This window comes from Hylobates moloch, unplaced genomic scaffold (genome assembly GCF_009828535.3).
Source record: "Hylobates moloch isolate HMO894 unplaced genomic scaffold, HMol_V3 SCAFFOLD_9, whole genome shotgun sequence".
NCBI lineage: Eukaryota > Metazoa > Chordata > Mammalia > Primates > Hylobatidae > Hylobates > Hylobates moloch.
In genome coordinates this window covers 1,464,931-1,486,058 of record NW_026652284.1, presented here as the reverse complement: position 1 = coordinate 1,486,058, position 21,128 = coordinate 1,464,931, and the positions used below count along the sequence as shown (strand labels likewise).

Sequence of the window (21,128 nt, the reverse complement as noted above, 5' to 3'; positions counted from 1 at the left end):
CCCGCCTCGGCCTCCCAAAGTGCTGGGATTACAGGCGTGAGCCACCGCACCCGGCCTGCCTTTTGCTTTTTAACGCTGGAAAACCCGGGAGCTTCCCCAGGAGGCACAGGCCCAGGTGTGGACCTTCTCTCCCAAGAGGTGGAGGGAGAGGGCCCCGTCTCCATGGAGGGCTAGACGCCAGTCTGACGGGCAAATCCTGAGCAATGGGGGTGCTGTGGCCCCGAAAGCCCTGTGCCACTTGGGGCAGAGGGGGGGCCCCTGAGCCTCGGGACAGGGATGTGGCAGGGACGGGGTGGGAACATGCGAGGCTGAGGCTGGTGCCTGGACGCCTCCGCCAAACTCTGCAAGACAGAGCGGCCTGTGGGCTCCTGTATTTCACCCCAGCTCAAGTCCATCCATGGAGTCAGGGACCTGCCTTGGAACCCACAATGTCTGAGCCTTCTCTCTCGCTCCCACCTGCAGGCCCCAACAAGTCCCGTCCTGCCTCAAGTGTTGAAGGCTCTTATGAGACAGGTTCCACCCCCAGACCTGTCCTTCATGCACCGCAGGGGCCTTCTCGATTCTGGGAGAAACCTCGGAGACAGGTTCCCCCACACCCTGTCCTTCATGCACCGCAGGGGCCTTCTCGATTCTGGGAGAAACCTGGAAATTGTTCCCTGGGAACCTCTCCCTAGTTGGCAAATGCTCACCAGCGGTTACCTTGAGGCAAAGCTGCCTCTGTGCTCACAGCACAGCCCCCTCTGACCCGCTCTGAAGCTGCTACCTTGGCCTTTCCCAGGACTTTGATATTGGCAAAGTGTACAAGAAAAAGATCACGTTGGTAAACACCACCTACACGATCAACTACTGCAAGCTGGTGGGCGTGGAGGAGCACCTCCGGGACTTCATCCACGTTGCGTAAGAGGACGGCTCAGACAGGGAGGGACGCGGTGCAGGGACAGCAGGAGGTTCATAGGTCCCTTCATGTTCAGAACGCCTGCAACAGGCTGTGTCTGGGCATAAGCCCTCAGGTCTGATTTTCACGAAGATTTTGTAGAGGGGGCTCCTCTGTCTTCTTGTGTGAAAGTCGTCCGAGACCAAGCCCATTTCCCTTCACGAATGGCTGGAGCTTTTGCCTGGCTGCCCGTTTCCTTTTGTTTTTCTTTGTATTGTTTTGTTGCTCTTTTTTGTTTGTTTGTTTGTTTTTTTGAGATGGAGTCTTGCTCTGTCACCCAAGCTGGAGTGCAATGGCGCAGTCTCGGCTCACTACAACCTCTACCCCCTGGATTCAAGAGATTCTCCTACCTCAGCCTCCCCAGTAGCTGGGATTACAAGCACCTGCCACTATGCCTGGCTAATTTTTATCTTTGTAGTAGAGACCGAGTTTTACCATGTTGCCCAGGCTGGTCTCGAACTCCTGACCTCAGGCGATCCACCTGCCTTGGCCTCCCAAAGTACTGGGATTACAGGCATGAGCCACCACGCCTGGCCAGAGTTTCCTTTTGTATTGTTATGTTTTGATGTTGACCATTCTGATAAGTTTTCCCTGGCAATTAGCCAGCGTTTTTAGTGTCAAGGTGAAAGCTGTCTTCATTTCAGCACTGCTTCGTTGTGCTTTCACTCTGTAACAATGTTTCCATTTGCTTCCTTGCAGACTCCGCTTACCTGTATTTTGGATCCTCCTTGCTGGTCTTTGGTGTCTACTGTTTTCCTTCTGGTTGCCTTTAATGCTTTCTGCTTTCCGTTTGGTTTGGTTTGGTTTGGTTTGGTCTGGTCTGGTCTGGTCTGGTCTGGTCTGGTTTGGTTTCGGACAGGGTCTTGCTCTGTCACCCAGACTGGAGTGCAGTGGCATGATCTCAGTTCACTGCAGCCTCAATTTCCCAGGCTCCAGCAATCCTCCTGCCTCAATCAGCCTCTTGAGTAACTGGGACCACAATTGTGAGCCACCAAGCCTGGCTAATTTTTCTATTTTTTGTAGAGACAGGGTTTCACTGTGTTTCCCAGGCTGGTCTCAAACTCCTGTACTCAAGTGATCCACCTGCCTCGGCCTCCCCAAGTGTTGGGATCACAGGTGTGAGCCCTCGTGCCTGGCCCACTGTCTTCTTTTCTATTTTATTTTTCTTCATTTTTCCCTCTGATGGCCTTTTCCATGTTTTCTGCAATGTTTCTCTTTTCTTCTGTTCCTTAGTAACTTACTTTTTTCTTTTTTTGAGATGGAGTTTCACTCTTGTTGCCCAGGCTGGAGTGCAATAGCACAATCTCTGCTCACTGCAACCTCCTCCTCCTGGGTTCAAGCGATTCTTCTGCCTCAGCCTCCTGAGTAGCTCGGATAACAGGCGCCCGTCACCACGTCCGGCTAATTTTTTGTATTTTAGTAGAGACGGGGTTTCACCATGTTGGCCAGGCTGGTCATGAACTCCTGACCTCAGGTGATCCACCTGCCTCAGCCTCCCAAAGTGCTGGGATTACAGGCGTGAGCCACCACGCCCGGCCTAACTTACTTTATTTTTAGGAAAGTTCTTTCTCTTCTGCTTCCTGCTTCCTGCCAGTTTTCTCTTTGTGGACAGGTTTGTAGGTCCAGGATGGCTTTCAGATTCCCAGTTCAGGAGTTTCCACTCCTGCGAGCATTGTGAAGTGCAGCTTCTCAAATGAGGGTCAGCAAGGGCAGGATCCTAATTCCCCGCTTGCTGCCCAGGCTTCAGAGGGGCCTCCCCTTCTCCCACCAGGCGTCTTCCTGAGGCTGCCCCCAGGGGCGCATGGGCTCTGATGGCCCCTCCCTGAGATCAGCACTGACTCACTGGGACTTGGTATTCTTGCGGAGGCTGTGATGTTCTCTTTGGGGAGCTGATTTTAGGTCAGCCTTAGGGTCTTTGTTCCCATCTCCTTCCTCTCTTCCCTGCAGTTTTTCAGACCCGCGTAGCTCTCTGTGAAGGCGGGCATGGAGAATGCATGCTGGAGGTTGGTGTTTACTTTTCACCTTATGGTTAATTTTAAGTCTGGGGGGTTCTTATCCTCTAGTCATGCTGAAGCCATGGGATTTCTGCAGCCCGCCTGTTTCTCTCATTGATCTATGTGGCTTCTGGAGGGCGCGTGCAGAGGCGGGTTTAGGTGGTCGCTGTGCTCTCACCGAGGCACCCCTCTCCATGCTAGGATGAGAACTTCTTATGGACGGTTATTTTCACTCGACAGATTGAGGCCACGACTCTTCTGCCCTCTGCCTCTTGTTGCTGGAGTGGGAGGTGGCCTCGGTCCAGGTGCTGGTTTTTTTGGAGGATACCTGGCTTTCCACCTGCTTGCTCTGAGATTCTCTCATCCTTAACGTCCCGCAGCTCTGCTGTGCGTTTGGTGTGGGCTGATTTTTCTTAGACCTCCTTCTGCTGTTGAATCTGAAGATTCAGATCTTTGAACAGTTTTGGGAACTTCTCAGCCCCAGCTCCCCAGACATCGCCCCTCCCCCATTCATTCTCCGGCTCTGCCCTCCTGCTCCTCCGTTTGAAACCTCCCTGTCAGGTTGGAAGTTTCTTGTCTCTTTTTCACATTGGGTGATGCTCTAGGTGCCGCTCGGTTCACCACTTGTCCCCTTAGTGCTGCTAATCAACGGTTGAAATTGCTCAGTAAGTTTCTTACTCAGCTGCCCTGTCTCTCATTTCTAAAAATGCCAAGTTCTGTTTTGGATGAGCCTGCATTTCTTGACAGTGTCTTGTTCTTTTCTCACGTCTGGAATTCTCTATTTCTGTCTCTAACCATTTTATCTATACGTCCTCTAACATCTCCACTCCACACGTCTGTCGTCTGAAGGGTTTGGAGCTGGGCCCTGCACTCTGCTGCTGGTTTATGCGAGGCACGCGCATCCACCCTCTTGGATTCTGCTCCTCTCCCTGGCGGCTCCGTCCCGGGCTCTGTGCAGTCGGCACCAAAGCATTTCCCTCCCAATCGGAGGAGCTTTGGGTTTGCTTCTGCTGGTGCCGTGGGAACATTGCCAGCCAGGGACACATTTTACATTAAAATTTTAGCTGGTGCATTTCTAAACCAAGCACATTAGGTAAAATCCAACCTTGTGAAATCAGCCTGGTGTCAGGAATTCCTTGGGGAGATGCTCCCTCACCCTGATCTGGGCCAAGGCAGACCAGCTCCCTCAAGTGGCGTGTGCAGTAGGGGCTATTTTTCTGGTTCTTTCCCTGAAAGGGGCTGAGAGGGTCCCGAGGGTCCCAGCTGTCTCAGGGCTCCCAGTTCCAGCTCTCTTCCTGGCTCCTGCCCACAGCCCCCTGGCCCCATATTGGTATCAAAGCCCTAGAGCCCTGGTCCAGGCCTGGCACCTGTGCCCAGGGGAACTGTGGCCCTCTCCGACCCACGGGGTCCCATTTCCTAGCAGTTGGCCTGGGGACTTGCCTCACGCCTTCATGGATTAACTCCGTCACTCCACAAACGTTCACACACACTGGAGCATCCCCTGCCTGCCAGGTACTGGGGGCAGCAGGGAATGCAGCAGATCCAGCACTCCCCCGGGTGAAGGCGGCTGGGCAGGGGGCCAGAGCTGGGATGGGGAGGAGGCCAGGAGGCCCAGCCTGACTGTGCTCTGGGTGGTGAGGTGAGCATTTGCCCTCCGCAACACTAACCCCCGTGTGCTATGGGTCATGTCCTGCAGCTTTGACCCCCCTGGCCGCCTGTCAGCCGGAATGTCCTGCGAAGTGCTTGTCACCTTCAAGCCCATGGTGAGTCAAAGGGGCCCGTTCTCTCTCAAAGGAGAGGTGGTGGTGGGTGGAGTCTGTGATGGGGCATGGTGGCGCAGAACATGATGGGGGAAGGATGCACTTGGCCTCTCAGTGAGGATCATGCAGGCCCGTTTTGCTGTTTTATTTCCAAAAATACACTCAACATATTCCTGAATGTTGGGCAGAACCGCAGCGAAGCTCCTTTGGGTTAGTGGCCGAGGGCGCGCACTCTCGGGTCTAAGTTGGGAGGGCTGGGATGTTCCAGGAAGCTGGTGTCCAGCCCTCCTGAGACGCCCTCTGCTGACTCTTTCCCCTGGGGTCACCCGAGCTGGGCAGGTGGCAGGCGGCCCTGGCCCAGGCAGCCACGGCATGTGTAACAGGCTAAAGTTACAGAAGGGCCAGTTGTGGTGGCTTATGCTTGTAATCCCAGCACTTTGGGAGGCCAAGGCGGGAGGGTCACTTGAGCCCAGAAGTTCAAGACCAGCCTGGGCAACATGGCGAGACCCCGTCTCTACAAAAAATACAATTAGCCAGGTATGGTGGCGCATGTCTGTAATCCCAGCTAGTTGAGAGGCTGAGGTGGGAGGATCGCTTGAACCCCAGGTGGGGGCGGGTGGAGGGCGGTTGCAGTGAGTCGAGAAGGTGCCACTACACCTCAGCCTGGCCAACAGAGCCAGACCCTGTCCAAAAATACACAAAGAAAACACACAAAAATTACAGAAGTTTATTGTGGTAGGGGTTGTTTTATTTTTTAGATAAACAAGGATCTAGAAGGAAATATCTCATTTTTGGCTCAGACGGGCGAGTTTTCAGTTCCATTGAAATGTTCAACAAAGAAATGTTCGGTAAGTTCAAAGGCGTCCGAGCCAGCATTTCTAGGGGCATCCTGGCTGGGAACCCCAGTGGGGGATGGCATCTCCTGGGAGGAGGTGCAGGTAGGGCGGGGACCAGGTGGAAGCTCCAATCTCCACCAGGGGCTGAGCCCCTTCTTCCAACAGCAGCTCAGGTGGGCCTGAGCCAGACCTTGGGTGGGGGTCTCAAACGTGGGGCACTCGGACCAGCGCTGGAAAAATGAGACAAACCCTGCTCTGTGTGGAGCCCAGACTGCAGGGCCCGTGGCTCAGAGGAAACCTTAACATTCATCTGAGAAGGTTCCAGTCCTTCCTGCAGCTCTTGGGGGGTCCCCCTTGATTCTTTCTAATTGAGAAAAATTTCAAGCATAGTGGAAAACAGACAGAACAGCAGAACGAGGCTCCACATGCCTGCAACCCAGACCGCGCATTGTCCCGGACCCTGCATCGTCCCAGACTCCACATTGTCAGCCTCGGACACCTTTGCTTGGTCCATCAACTGCTATATCTGTTGTTGCTGATCCATTTCAAAGTACATTAGTAAAATGTCAACACTTCCACCCTTAGAAACTTCAGCATGCATCTCCAATAAACCAGGAACCCACACATCGTTGTTCCCCCGGCCCTCACCGAGTAGTCAGCTCGCACTGCAACTGCCACACAGCAAACAGCTCCTGGCTCAGCCGCGAGTGTAAGGCCCCCCGCGGCCGGCCCTGTCCAGGCTGGACTCCAGAGTGGCAGCTACGGCAGCACGAGCATCTCCCAGAGGACGGTGGGGACGTTATTATCTCCTAAGAATTCACAGGCCAAGGCAAGTCCCACAGCCCGAGCCTGCGTCAGCGGGGCAGGAAGAGGCCCATTCTTACACTAGAGGAGGAACAAGCCAGGGCAGGTGAAGGGCAGAGGCACGCTATGTCCCCAACCCCAGGAAGATCAGCAGACACCCTCATGGTCACCCATGATCCAGGCCACGCTGGCCCCAAGTCATCTTTGATGAGCACCTGTGTAACTTTCTCTGTCACGCGCTTCCTCCTTCACCGCGTGTCGCCATGGGGAGGGATTGGGATGAGAGTCACTGATGGTGTCACAAGCTTCCTCCTTCACTGCATGTCGCCGTGGGGAGGGATTGGGATGAGAGCTTCCTCCTTCACTGCATGTCGCCGTGGGGAGGGATTGGGATGAGAATCACTGATGGTGGCAGACAGAGAAGTGTTTTCCTCTCAGTTTCTTCATATATTCACCAATGTTTGCGTATTTGGTGTGTTCCAGTCACTTTAGTCTCCCTTCCTCTCGGCGCTCAAGTGGCCTCGCCGTGGCCCGGGCAGCCGTGGCCCCGCCTGGGTTCATGCAGGGACCACCACCGTCCTAGGGCGCCTGAGCAGCCCCTTGCCCTGTGGCCACCTTCTCCTCAGAGTGATCGCGGTTGGGGTGGCACTCCGCTGTGCGGGCTCTTGGTGAACCAAGACTCAGGCCCAGGACACCGAGCACCAGGGCCAGGGGCAGTAGGAAGTCCCGCCCCAGCAGACAGCCAGGCTCCGGCTCCCTCCTGCTCAGCCTGGGAGCCCGGCAGGAGTCTGGTACTGGCCTGCTCCACTCCAGATCAGCATCATGGAGCATGTGCCCAGCGTGGCCCCAGGTGTCCTGGCCAGAGCTGCCCCAGCCTCTCCCACGTTTGGTCTTTGCAGTGTCAAGTGCTCCTCCATGACAGAAGCACTGAGACCCTCAGTTCCCTGAGCAGGGGCTTGCTTCTCCCAGGGGAGCGTCCAGGCTGGGGACTGTAAAAACAGTAAAACCCCATCTGAACAAGCGGAGAACAGGACCCAGGCGGTGCAGGCGGGAAGGAGGCGGCCTCCCTTGGCTGGACCCCGGCCGCCCTCTGCGAACCACATCCATTTGTGTCGGTGGCCCCTGGTCCTGCCCCTGGAGCAGGAGCACAGAGTGGGGAGCCCCTGGGCCTCCAAACTCCGAGCCCAGAAAAGCCTCCCGAGGAGGGGCCATTGGGCAGAGCCGAGGTATGGCCCGAGCCTGCATCCTTAGCCAGCGCCAGAGCTTCTGTGGCCTGTGGCCCACGGTGGGCATGGTGAGGCACCCCCATGGAGGGCGTGCTCCCATTCTGGAAGGATGCGCCCTGGGTCCCTGTATCCAGAGTCCAGCTGACCTCGCCCAGGAATGACACCATCCACCCTCAGGACCTCCAAAGCCCTGTGTCCAGGCTCCTTGTCTAGGCCCTGCGTCCGGGCCCTGCGTCCTCTCACTGAACCCTTGTTACTCCGTGGTGAGGGGCTTCCTGCCTTGATGTTCTTAAAACTAGACTCAACGTGCCACACCTTGTCATGAGCAATACACGCCTGATTTCTGGGTTGAATCGTGTACCTGCTTGTGCAGTGCACCACGCACACAAATGCTCAGGGCAGCCCTGCCTGGAGCCACGTGCAGGCCTCGCGCTGGGCACCCTGTGGGCCTGGCATGGTGGCCCTGAGTTCACTCCGTGTCCTCTGGCAGCTGTCCCTCGACAAGGAGCTCATTGACTTCGGCAGCTACGTGGTAGGAGAGACCACGTCTCGGACCATCACGCTGACCAACGTTGGGGGCTTGGGTACGACTTTCAAGTTCCTGCCAGCTACAGAGCCCTGTGAGATGGACGACTCCCAGTCTGCCCTGAAATTAGTGAGTGTGCCACTCAGCCATGGGGGAGTGTGGGGCCCTGCCCCCCAAATCCAGTGCCATGTGGGTGAACAGGGGTGACGAAATGAGAGTGTCAACAGTGGGCCTGGGAGAAGGAGGGCAGTGTGGGGGCTTCCTCAAATCAGCCTAAGGAGAAGAGACCAGCTTCTGTAGGACACCTGCAGTCACCTGGCCTCACAGGCAGCAGCAGCAGGACGCTCCCTTTCTCAGGCACATAGCAGCAGTGGCGCCGGCCAGCAGCTCCAGGCCTGAGGGCCCCAGGAGACCCAGCCTCCCCTGACGCATCTCTGAAGCCCCAGGTGTGGGGGTGGGAGGCCTGGACAGGTGCACTCCATGGCCGCAGCTGCACCTGTTCCAAGTGTGAGCATGTCTTGTCCTGTCATGGGTATGGGTGTCCCAGTGCTCAGGTGGAGAGAAGGCTCAGCCTCTAGCCAGCCAAGGAGGAAGGAGGGTCGGACCAAGAGGAAGATGCAGCTCACACTCCCAGGCTGGGGCAGCACAGCTATGCCCACCCGGCCTGGAGTGAGGGAGGCTGAGGGGTGACCCTGAGCCTCTGGGTGAGCTGCTGCTGTGATCCCACAACCAGGATGGGTGAGATGAGAGCAGGCAGCCGAGGAGGCAGCTGAGGGGCCACGCGGGAGCCAGGGCCCAGCCCCCAACACGGCCTGTCCTCATGGGAGTCCCGGCAGCTGACTGGGAAAAGGAGGTGGGAAAGCTCCCAAGCCAGGACGTTGATTCTCCTCTCTAGAGCAGTCTCCTGACCTACGAAGATAAAAGCTTGTATGACAAAGCCGCCACCAGCTTCTCTGAGCAGCAGCTGGAGGGCACGGAGTCCTCCCAGGCGGACATGCAGAGCCGGAAGGAGCTGGAGAAGCTGGACAAGGAGCAGGAGGAGGAGCAGCCCGCAGGTGAGCCAGGCTGCCAGGCCAAGGCAGGGTGGGTGGGCAGTGAGGGCCTCAAGGCAGCATTCCAGGGGGCTGAGGGGCCCCGGGGAGGGCTGGAAAGCAGAGAATTTTCCCAGGCCTTCGATGTTAAGTGACGGTTAAGCAAGAAAGTATTCGTATGTGCCACTAAGTGTTGTTTTTGGAGTGGACTGAAATGTACATTCACGTTGACGCTAACCAGAGACTTGAAGGCACCTCCAGCACTGGCCCAGCAGGCCCAGCACGGGCAGGGCCGCACGGGGCGGGGAAGGGGCTCTGCGGTGCCCCCGGGAGAGGCGGGGCTGCGGGGGCTTCTGTCTAGCTCTGCAGCTGTGGCTGTTGTTAGATGCGCACCAGCGGGAAGAGGTGCTGAGAAACGGGCAGGCCCTGCCCTCCCCACGCCTCCCGCCCTGCAGCCCGCCGCTGTCGGGAATCGCTTGTGTCTCCTCCTTGCTTCTCTTGATCGTTTTCCCACATACGCATCGAGACCCAGAAACCTCCGTCCTCCTCCTGTCTGTCTTCGCGTGGTGTGTGTTCCGCGTGCCCTGCAGCTCAGCGCCGAGCTGGGCCGGTTCTCCACAGCCTGTGTGAGCTGCACTTCCGGTGTGAGCCGCACTTCCGGCGTGAGCCGCACTTCGTGTCCTCACCGCTGTGTGGCGTTTCCTTTCCTGAGAGAGCCTCGAGTTCTAGATCCGTCCTCCTGCCAGTGCACACTTGGGAGCGTTTGTGGTACACACTGTTGTGAAGGCAGCCATTCTGCACTCCCCCTTGGCCTGTGTGTGAGTTCCCACAGGGCACATGGCTGGGGCTCATGCCTGCATCACAGGGCATAGCCAGCCTCACTGGCATCAGCTAATATCAAAGTGAGTTCTTTTTCTATTGAGACAGGGTCTCACTCTGTCGCCCAGGCTGGAGTGCAGTGGTGCAGTCACAGCTCACCACAGCCGCGACCTCCCGGGCTCAAGCAATCCTCCTTCCTCAGCTCCTGAGTAGCTGGAACTACAGGCACGCACCACCGCACCTGGCTAGTTTTTGTAGACACAGGGTTTCACCATGTTTTCCAGGCTGGTCTTGAACTCCTGAACTCATGCTATCTGCCCACCTCAGCCTCCCAAAGTGCTGGATTACAGGCATGAGCCACCTCGCCCAGCCCACCGAGTTCTTTTTCAAAGTGGTTGTGCAAGTTTACACTCCCACCAACAGTGTACAAGACTGTGCTGTCCAGCGTGGCTGTCACTGCCACATCTGGCTATTTAAACTTAAATTGATCCAAATTAAATAACAGTGAAAATTCAGGTCCTCCTCCACAAGGGCCACATTTGATGTGCTCCATAGCGACCTGTGGGCAGCGGCGGCCCTACTGGACAGCCCGGAAGCCCAGCTTTGCCTGGTCAGAGAGGGTTCTACAGGGCCACACTGGGCTTGAGGGCCTTGCTTCACGTCCGCAGGAGCGCGAGGTCACGCGGCCCGGGGCTGCCTGTCTGGGGGGCCTGCACCACGGTCTGCTGTTGAGATGTTGCTTTGTGATTTCCCAGATCACCAGTGAGATTGCGTGTCTTTCCCTGGGCCCATTTACAAGTTGTATTTTCTTTGGTGTGACATCTCTGTTTGAGGCTATCCCTTGTTCTTCTGTGGGGTTGTTTGTCTCCTTTTCATTCATTCATAGGAGCTCTTCATGCACCCAGATCCCAGCCCTCGTCCCTGAGGAATGTTGCAGGTGCTGCCTCCGAGTCTGTGGCTGGGCCTTCCTCTCCCTTTATGACGTCTTTTCTCAAATCAAAGTTCTTCAGTCCAGTCTTTGCATATTTACCAGTCATTTCTATTGGAATTTGTTTTTTATGCTTTTTAGGCAATTTTTTTCTCCTCCAGGGTCATAAAGACATAGAACATCGCTTTTGTGTTGAGGTGTACGATCCACCTCAAATTCACTCCTGCTTGTGGTGGAAGTCAGGGCTGAGGCTCATTTCCCCTGGTGCGTGTTCGTGTATTCCACAGCACAAGTGGACTCTGCTATCCCATTCAATCCGTTCGTTGTCCGCGTCAAAAATCAATTGACCAGCCAGGCACAGTGGCTCACGCCTGTAATCCCAGCACTTTGGGAGGCCAAGGTGAGCAGATCACCTGAGGTCAGGAGTTTGAGACCAGCCTGGCTAACATGGTGAAACCCCATCTCTACTAAAAATACAAAAGTTAGCTGGGCATGGCAGCAGGCACCTGTAATCCCAGCTACTGGGGAGGCTGAAGCAGGAGAATCGCTTGAACCCGGGAGGCGGAGTTTGCAGTGAGCCGAGATTGCACCATTGCACTCTAGCCTGGGCAATGAGAATGAATGAAACTCCATCTCAAAAAAAAAAAAAAAAAAAAAAAAAAAAAAAAAAAAAAAAAAAAAAAAAAAAAAAATGGGTGAAAGACCTGAACAGATGCTTCACCAGAGAAGATATGTGGATGAGAAATTAGCACATGAAAAGACACTCAACATCATTAAACATGAGATGCAGAAAATGTAAATTAAAACCACAATGCGACACCACTACACACCTATAAGAACAGCTAAATTATAAACAAAGAACAAAATGTTTAACAATAGCAAGTGCCGGTGAGGGGCAGCTGGAACTCTAATGCTGCCCCTGGGGATGCAGAATGGCATGGCCACCAGCGAAACGCTCAGCAGCAAAGCCAGACACCCACCAATGCCACTCCTAGGTATCTACCAAGAGAAGCGAAAACTTAAATTCCCGCAAAAACCTGTATGTGAATGTTTGTAGAGAGCTTCTTTGCAATTGGCAAAAACCAACAACTCTAATGTCCCACGTGTGGGGAGTAGATAGAGAAACCGTGGGGTCCCTGCCATACAGCGCCGCTGAGCAGCAGACAGACATGAACCTTTGATAGAGGCAGTGCCGTGGACCAGTCTCAAATGCATCATGCTAAGGGAAAGAACTCAGACGCAAAAGACTGTAAGCTCTGTGACTCCATTTTTGTGACATTCTAGAAAAAGAATATTTTGGCTAAAAAAAGGCAAAACTATAGAGACAAAATAGATCACTGGTTGCTGGGGCAGGGGAAGGGGTTGACTAGAAAGGGGCATGGGTGACGTGGGCATGATGGGGCTGTTCAGTGTCTTGATTGCTGTGATGAGTGTACAACCACATGCATCTGTCAAAACTTATAGAAAGTTCCACTAACAAGAGTCCATTTTACTATATGCAACTTATTCCTTAAAAAAAAAAAAGAAAAAAGAAAAAATCACGCACACAGAAACAACAGAAAGTACTGCGGTTGGCCAGGCACGGTGGCTTACACCTGTAATCCCAGCACTTTGGGAGGCCAAGCGGATCACTTGAGGTCAGGAGTTCAAGAGCAGCCTGGGCAACATGGCAAAACCCCATCTCTACTAAAAATTAAAAAATTTGCCAGACGTGGTGGCATGCACCTGTAATCCCAGCTACTTGAGAGGCTGAGGCACTTGAATCACTTGAACCCGGGAGGCAGAGGTTGTGGTGAGCCGAGATCAGGCCATTGCACTCTAGCCTGGGTGAAGAAGCAAGACTCTGTCAAAAGAAAGAAAGAAAGGAGGGAGGGAGGGGAAGGAAGGAAGGAAGGAAGGAAGGGGGGAAGGGCAAGGGGAAGGAAGGGAATGAAGGAAAGAAGGAAGGAAGGAAAGGAGGGAGGGAAGGAGGAAGGAAGAAAAGGAAGGAAGGAAGGAAAAAGGGAGGGAAGGAAGGAAAGGAGGGAGGGAAGGAGGAAGGAAGAAAAGGAAGGAAGGAAGGAAAAAGGGAGGGAAGGAAGGAGGGAGGGAAGGAAGGAGGGAGAGAAGGAAGGAAGGGGAAGGGAAGGAAGGAAGGGAATAAGGGAGGGAAAGGAAGAAAGGAAGGAAAAAAGGGAGGGAGGGAAAGAAGGAAAGGAAGGAAGGGAGGGAAAGAGGAAGGAAGGAAAGGGAAGGAAGGAAGGGAGGGAGGGAAGGAAGGGAGGGAGGGAAGGAAGGAAGGAAGGAATTGCAGCAGTCTTGCATGGTTCAGACATGGGTATTATCAGACATCAAAGATCAAATAAGGATGCTTAATACATTGAAAAGTACTGCATGGTGAGACCCCATCTCTACAAAGAAGAAAAATTAGCCAGGCATGGTGGCATGCATCTGTAGTCCCAGCTACTCAGGATGCTGAGCCGGGAGAATCGCTTGAGCCTGGGAAGTTGAGGCTGCAGTGAGCTGTGATCACACCACTGCATTGCGGCCTGGGTGACAGAGTGAGACCCTGCCAAAAAAAAAAAAAAACAAAGAAGAAGAAGGAAAAGAAAAGACTAGAATAAGGAGGCCAGGCCATGGTAGCTCATGCCTATAATCCCAATACTTTGGGAGGCCAACGCAGGAGGATCGCTTAAGCCCAGATGTTTGAGATCAGCCTGGGCAACATAACAAGACCCTGTCTCTACCAAACTCTCTCTAAAAACAAAAATTTGGCCCCAGAATCTGACCACCTGGGCTCAGGTCCAGGTTCTTGTCGCCGTGGTGACTCCTGAGGCAGCCAGAATGGAGAGCAGCTGACCCAGCCGCACCCCTTCCACATTCAGAACTGGGGACCCTTGGCCGGGCACGGTGGCTCATGCCTGTAATCCCAGCACTTTGGGAGGCCAAGGCGGGCGGATCACAAGGTCAGGAGTTCGAGACCAGTCTGGCCAATATGGTGAAACCCCGTCTCTACTAAAAATACAAAAATTAGCCAGGCATGATGGCAGGTGCGTGTAATCCCAGCTACTTGGAAGGCTGAGGCAGGAGAATTACTTGAACCCGGAGGCGGAAGTTGCAGTGAGTCAAGATCACACCATTGTACTCCAGCCTGGATGACAGACCGAGACTCCGTCTAAAAGAAAAAAAAAAAGAACAGGGTCCCTGCGGCCTTTACAACTCCAGACCCCAGAAATTATGTGCATGGTGCTTTGAAGTCGTCACCTGGCTCCTGAAGAGCTCTGCCGTCCAGACGCTGAGCCCGGGGTAGGCTCTGGCAAGCCCACTGGGGCTCCCCACGGTGACCTGGCCTGGCTGGCCACCCAGCTGCTCTGACCTGACGCGGCAGCGCGACAGAGGCCAAAGGAGAACGCCAACCTGCGCGTGGCCTCTCAAATTGCGTCTGTTCAGGTGCAAAGTCAACAAAAAGTCCTGCTCAGACTTGCAAGGAAACAGCTCTGCTACCCAGGGCCTTGCTGCTGACCAGCTGCCGGCTAGTGCCCCCAGAACCCAGTGGCAGATGGAAACCAGGAACCTGCCACAGGGAAGTGATGACTCAAACACGCCAGTAGCAGGTACCCGTAGGAAACACGGACGCTGCAGCTATGGGAAGTTAGGTTACCAGATATGATGGTAAGAGAAGAAACATCCCCAAAAGATGATACTGTTTTAGACTTTTCTGGACTTAGCTGTCCTTCCCATTCCAGCCTCTAATACCCTCACCTGGGGCCGGCAGGCCGTGAAAAAATGGAGGTCTTTGGGAAACAGCTTCCAAAGCCCTTCGGGCACGCTGGGGACTGGCTGCACCCTCTCTGGGCCTGGGTCCCCCAAGGGGCCACACAGATGGCTCCACTATGTTCAGAAAGGACAGAGCCCAGGATATGGGTTTGGAGGTGGTGACCACGTCCCAAGGGGGCCTGGGCCACACTGCCTCCACCCTGACAACCCTCACCTCTGGATCCCCCTTCTCTTCCAGAACCAGAGACATTCACCACAGTGATACCTCCCAGTGAAGAGCAGACGGAGATCACGCTGGGAGAGGTCAGCCAGCTCAGGCCCTAAAATAGCTGCCACCATCTGAGACACCGCCCACCTTCCCCCAGCCCCAGCTGCACCCCAACCCACTGGCCCTCGCCGCCAGGTGGCCGTTGCATTTGACCAGAGACAGGCCGGACTGTGTCCACCGGGACTTGCAGCCTCCAGGCCTCTTGTAATCTCAGCTGACATGGGGCCACCCCCTCCGGCTGTGCAGGACCCGAGCCACAGATTGTTTCCTGGCTGTGGGGCACTGGGTGAAACTTGGGGTGGATGCTGGCCGTGGCCTCCCTGGCCGGGACACGGCCGTGAGCTCATGAGCAGGGGGAGGGTGTGGAGGAGTTCAGGCTGCCTCCAACTCCCTAATCCTCAAGGGTGGCCGACCCGGGAAACTGTGGCCCAATGGACCCAGGACACAGGTCCCCCACCTTCATCCAGACGGAGTCTTGCTCTGTCGCCCAGGCTGGAGTGCAGTGGCGCAATCTCGGCTCACTGCAAGCTCCGCCTCCCGGGTTCACGCCATTCTCCTGCCTCAGCCTCTCCGAGTAGCTGGGACTACAGGCGCCCGCCACCACGCCCGGCTAATTTTTTGTATTTTTAGTAGAGACGGGGTTTCCCCGTGGTCTCGATCTCCTGACCTCGTGATCCGCCCGCCTCGGCCTCCCAAAGTGCTGGGATTACAAGTGTGAGCCACCGCGCCCAGCCGCCACCTTCCATCCTTGCAGCAACATGCCATTGTGAGGGTTGGGAAGGGATCCTAAAAGCCATGAAGCCTGGCAGACCCCATGGCATCTCTTCCTGTGCAGATAACAGAGGGGGAAATTGGCCCCTTCAGCTCCATCAAGGTGCCTATCATCTTCACCCCGGTCGTCCCAGGAGATGTCCAAGCCAGGTTCAAGGTCACATTTAAGAACCCCCAGTGCCCCACGGTGAGTATTCCTGCTGCCACACCACACGCACACCATGGCCCCTGCCTCCACAGCCTCATGCGGCAGCTGCCCTTGGCCACAAGGTCGCCATTTGCCCACGCAGGGATGGCCAGTTGGTGGCATGGATGGTTGGCACCACAGTTTACAACACACACGCACACGAGTGTGCACACATGCACTCTGGCATACACAGGCAGGCATGCTGAGAGCACACATACGCATGCCCATGCAAAAACATGCACGTATACACGTGCACGCATGCACACACACAGAGCCTCCACACACGTACACACGCAGACCCCCACACACACATGCACACACGCAGAGCCCCCACAGACACATGCACATGCACACATGCACAGAACCCCCACACACACATGCACACATGCAGAACCCCCACAGACACATCCACACGCACATATGCACGGAGCCCCGGCACACACGTGCACACACGCAGAGCCCTCACGCACACACACACACGCAGAGCCCCCCACACATATGCACACATGCAGAGCCCCCACACACACATGCACACACGTGCACACACAGAGCCCCTGCAGCTACATGTACACACGCGCACATGCAGGGCCCCCGTGCACACGCGCACACACAGAGGCTTTGTTCTTTTTACTTTTTTTTTTTTTTTTGAGTCAGGGTCTCATTCTGTCACCCAGGCTGGAATGCAGCGGCAGGACCACAGCTCACTTCAGCTTCTAACTCCTGGGCTCAAGTGATCCTCCTGCCTCAACCTCTCGAGTAGCTGGGATTACAGGTGCGTGCCACCACACCCGGCTAACTTTTGCATTTTTTGTAGAGATGGGGTTTCGCCTTGTTGGCCAGGCTGGTCTCGAACTCCTGACCTCAAGTGATCCGCCCGCCTCGGCTTCCCAAAGTGCTGGGATTACAGGAGTGAGCCACCGTGCCCAGCCCCAAGCGACAACTTTCTACGTTTAAACATTTCTTTGCACCCCCTATGCACCCCCATGGGCTGGGGCAGTCACCTGTCCCAGGTTGAGGCTCCTGGCATCCTCGACAGTGTTCAGAGTCCTCGGCTCACCTCACAGCACCAGGACAGTACCACTCCTAGGCGGCTTCGTGCTGGGCTGCTGCACTTCCCCAGCCCGGGGCTTGCTGGCCATCCCAAAACCTCACTCATCAACTCAGGTTAGAACCTCCTGAGGCCCCAGGAGTCAGTGCTTGGGGAGAAGCAGATCTCACTATCTTGGCTCACTGCAACCTCTGCCTCCCGGGTTCAAGCGATTCTCCCACCTCAGCCTCCCACGTAGCTGGGACCACAGGCACACACCAGCATGCCTGGCTACGTTTTGTATTTTTTGTAGAGACGGGGGTCTCACCATGCTGCCCAGGCTGGTTTCAAACTCCTGGGCTCAAGCAGTCCTCCCACCTGGGCCTCCAAAGTGCTGGAATTACAAGTGTGAGCCACTGTGCTTAGCCATAGAAAGGTTTTTTTAAACACCTAAATGTTAATGGGTATGAAGCTGAGTGGTAGGTACTTGGTGATCCAGTATTCTGTTCTAGTAATAGCTGAACATTTTGAAAATAAAAAGAATATTTGGCCGGGTGCAGTGGCTCATGCCTGTAATCCCTGCACTTTGGGAGGCCAAGGTGGGTGGATCCCTGAGGTCAGGAGTTCAAGACCATCCTGGCCAACGTGGCAAAACCCCATCTCTACTAAAAATACAAAAATTAGCCTGGCATGGTGGCGGGCGCCTGTAATCCCAGCTACTCGGGAGGCTGAGGCAGGAGAATTGCTTGACCGCGGGAGGCAGAGCTGAGATCGCACCATTGCACTCCAGCCTGGGCGACAGAGCGAGACTCCCTCTCAAAAAGAAAGAACATTTTAAACGATATGATATGAAAAGTGCCACAGCCGTCCCAAAGAGTTAGAAAACTCAAGCCCATGAAACATGCCTCCTGGGAGCTGTGTCAGTGCTCACCAACACTGCCTGCTTTGCCCAAGGAACTTCTGCTGCTGAGCTCACGTGTCCATATTCAGCTGCATTTCAGGGTCATGGGCGTGGCCATCGATGTGCCGGTCTGGGTGCCGAAGCCCAGTGTGGACCTGAAGATCTGCATGTACGACCGGCTCTACCAGGACTCCGTGCTCGTGCACACGCGGTGAGCCCCCTCCTGTCCACGCACACGGGGTGACTCATGCACACGGGGTGACTCATGCACACGGGGTGACTCATGCACACGGGGTGAGCCCCTGCCTGCCTGTGCACAGGCAGTGAGCCCCCCAGTGGCTAGCGGGGACACGGCACCTGGGACTGCCACGGCTGCTGTCCAGGCTCTGAACATCATCCTGTGTGGCAAGGTGGGGGCTTAGCAGACGTGGTTGGGGAGAGGGACCTTGGTGGGGGGTGATCCAGGATCATCTGGGAGGCACCAGTGTCATCACGGGAGGCGTCACGGGGAGACAGGAGGGTCAGAGTCAGGCCGATTTGAAGACACCGCACTGTTGGCTTCCAAGATGGAGGAAGGGGCCTGAGCCCGGGGACACTGCAGCTTCCAGAGGCTGTGAAAGGAGAGAAGAAGCTTGTCCCCTAGAGCCACACAGGGCACAGCTCTGCCCTCACCTCGGCCTTAGCTCCATCTTGGCTTCTGACCTCCAGGACGTGGAGAGAATGAATGTGCCTCTGTGGTGCGGAGCCCCTGAGCTTGGGGCAAATCCTTTCAGCAGCCACAGGAAACGCACTGCCCGCGTGGGCCCGGCCAGAGTCTCAGCCCCTCATGGACACAGGCAGGGTGAGCCTGGAGGAGGAAGCCTCCACTTGCAGGATTTCGCAGGGGCTCCAGACATCAAAGCAAGCAGCCTGCCCTGAACAGCCACGCCGGTGGGAAAGCGCAGAGGGACAGCGAGGCTGGGCCTGCGGGGTTTCCGTGACGGAGCCCCTGTGCCACCAGCACCAAGGAGCAGGGTGTGCGGACACAGAGGCCCCCGGGCACCGGCCCCAGGCATAGCCACCTCTCCCCGGTGACCTGGATAGGAACAGCTCCCGCGGCGCCTGCCCTCCTGCTGTCCGACTCCTGTGGGCCCGGCACAGGCTGGGAATGTGCAGCCTGCGGTGACCTGGGAGCCAGCTGCGTGTGTTAGCGTGGCTGCGGTGGAGTCTGCTCACCTCCGGCATCCGTCCTACCACAGCCTCTCAATGGCCTTGGAAATTTGACAGAAAGGGCCCGGGCGTGTCTGTCGGGCATTGCAGGCTGGGTGGGGCTCAGCTCTGTGGATGGTCTCCGGCTGTGGTTGTGTGTACCTCAGTGTAGCCATGTGCTCGTTTGTATAGACTCTGGCCCCACAAGGGAACCGGAAGGCAGAGCAGCATCTGCCAGACGGGGAAGGCGTGGTCTCTGAGCACCCGGGCGCCTGCCTGCCATGGGGCCCAGCAGTAAGGGTGCAGAGGCTGGCATGCCCAGATGCACTGTGGGTGGCCTCTGGGTAGTGGTCAGAGGTCAGAGGCAGGTCTGTGATGGACAGAGATGGGCCTGCCACAGCATGGGTGACTGTCGCGTGGAAGCACAGGAGAGAGGAGAGATTTCTTTTTTTTTTTTTTTGAGACAGAGTCTCGCTCTGTCGCCCAGGCTGGAGTGCAGTGGCGCAATCTCGGCTCACTGTAAGCTCCGCCTCCTGGGTTCACGCCATTCTCCTGCCTCAGCCTCTCTGAGTAGCTGGGACTACAGGCGCCCACCACCATGCCCAGCTAATTTTTTGTATTTTTAGTAGAGACGGGGTTTCACCGTGGTCTCGATCTCCTGTCCTCGTGATTCGCCCGCCTTGGCCTCCCAAAGTGCTGAGATTACAAGCGTGAGCCACCGCGCCCGGCTGAGAGGAGAGATTTCTCACTGCCACACCCTCTGGGTCCCCCCTCGTGGATTGCCCAGGGCAGCTGTGGCGGGGCAGCCATACCACAGTGTTTAGCAGAGGCTCAAAGACAGGGAGGGGAGGGAGGCTTCACTGTGGGAACAGGGAGGCTCCAGGTAGTCCTGAGGAGGCTGTTGGCTTAAGGGAGCTGCAGGTAGGGACCAGACAGACACAGGGCCTCCCAGGTGACTGGTGGGTACTTTGGCTCTCTCAGGCTCATCTTGGGTTGGAGGCTGCTGTCATCACCGAGGCCTGTGGCCGTCCCAGGCCCCCCACGTGCCCTGTGCTTGAGCTGCAGGACGTAGGGACGCCCTGGGCAGGAGGCGGGCAGAGCCCTGGAGGGAGGGGTGCCATCCCTCATGCCCCCTCCAGGGCCCCGCACCCAGGGGCTGCCTGGCAGATGCTCTTCCCGGAAAGCGTCTGGTTCCTGAGAGCCCATTAGGACCATGCTTCCGTTTCGATGTGGTTATTTTTAAGAATCCTTCATCAGATTTCATTTCAGAAAAAACAGCCCTTACGAAGCAGGGCTTTGAGGACTCTGATTGTCGAGGTGCACGTGCATGGCTTGGAGTGGGTGGGCTCTGAGCACCTGTCGGGGGCTTGGGTGTTAGAAATGTTTTAATAACTCCAGGCATTGAGCACGCACAGAATCACGACTGTGGCACCTGACCCAGTGCCCTGCGACACGCCCACAGGTCGAAAGCTGCCCTGCGCCTGAAGTTCGAGGTGTGCAAGGAGCTGAGGGCCCACCTGGAGCTCCTGCCTGAGACGGGCTACATCCAGGCACAGTCGTCCTACTCTGTGCAGCTCAAGTTCCTGCCACGGTAGGTGCCAGGATGCCAGGGCCGGGACAGGAGGACGTGGGAGGATGTGGGCTCCGAGGCGCCCCTCGCCACTGGCCACTCCTCTGTTCTCATTGCTGCCGGGATCATCAGCCTCCAGGGATGTGTTCTGGGGCAGAGGCCATGACACTGGGGGGCAGTCACAGATGGGTCTGTGGTCCGTTTTGGTTGCTTTTGTTTAAGATGTGAGCCGAGTTGAAGTTCATTTTTTTGTACAGAGGTTTCCAATTATTCCAGCCTCGTTGTTGAAAAGATTGGGAGGCTGCGTGTCTCCCACGCATGGCCCGCGGCTCTCACGGCCACTGAAGGTCTGCTACCTGCCAGGATAAGGTGGCCCAGGATAAGGCTCTGGCTTGCTACGGGTACCCTGCGGTCCGTGCACTCCTGTGCTGTCTTCCCTGTCTTCATCCCTTTCCCAGTAACTCCCTGGGGTTCTGTCTCGAGATCAGTGCACACCTGACATTTGCACCTTTACCTGTGTCTTGAGGGTGTCCCTGTCACCCAGCCATCCCTCGTCCAATCCAAGGCTCTTCCCAGGCCTGCTGGCTGCATCCCCTGGTCTC

General features: G+C 56.0%; 1 protein-coding gene across 1 annotated transcript in view; it reads left to right on the top strand.

Annotated features, from left to right (window-relative positions):
• Positions 1 to 21,128, top strand: part of CFAP74 (cilia and flagella associated protein 74) — an 81,119-nt gene that overhangs the window by 38,392 nt on the left and 21,599 nt on the right. The window contains exons 14-23 of the mRNA XM_032760890.2: positions 779 to 897; positions 4,625 to 4,691; positions 5,447 to 5,536; positions 8,045 to 8,209; positions 8,976 to 9,135; positions 14,853 to 14,917; positions 15,718 to 15,840; positions 17,858 to 17,979; positions 20,419 to 20,547; positions 20,874 to 20,937. Coding sequence (XP_032616781.1) covers positions 779 to 897; positions 4,625 to 4,691; positions 5,447 to 5,536; positions 8,045 to 8,209; positions 8,976 to 9,135; positions 14,853 to 14,917; positions 15,718 to 15,840; positions 17,858 to 17,979; positions 20,419 to 20,547; positions 20,874 to 20,937 — 1,104 coding nt within the window. The remainder of the gene's footprint in view (positions 1 to 778; positions 898 to 4,624; positions 4,692 to 5,446; positions 5,537 to 8,044; positions 8,210 to 8,975; positions 9,136 to 14,852; positions 14,918 to 15,717; positions 15,841 to 17,857; positions 17,980 to 20,418; positions 20,548 to 20,873; positions 20,938 to 21,128) is intronic.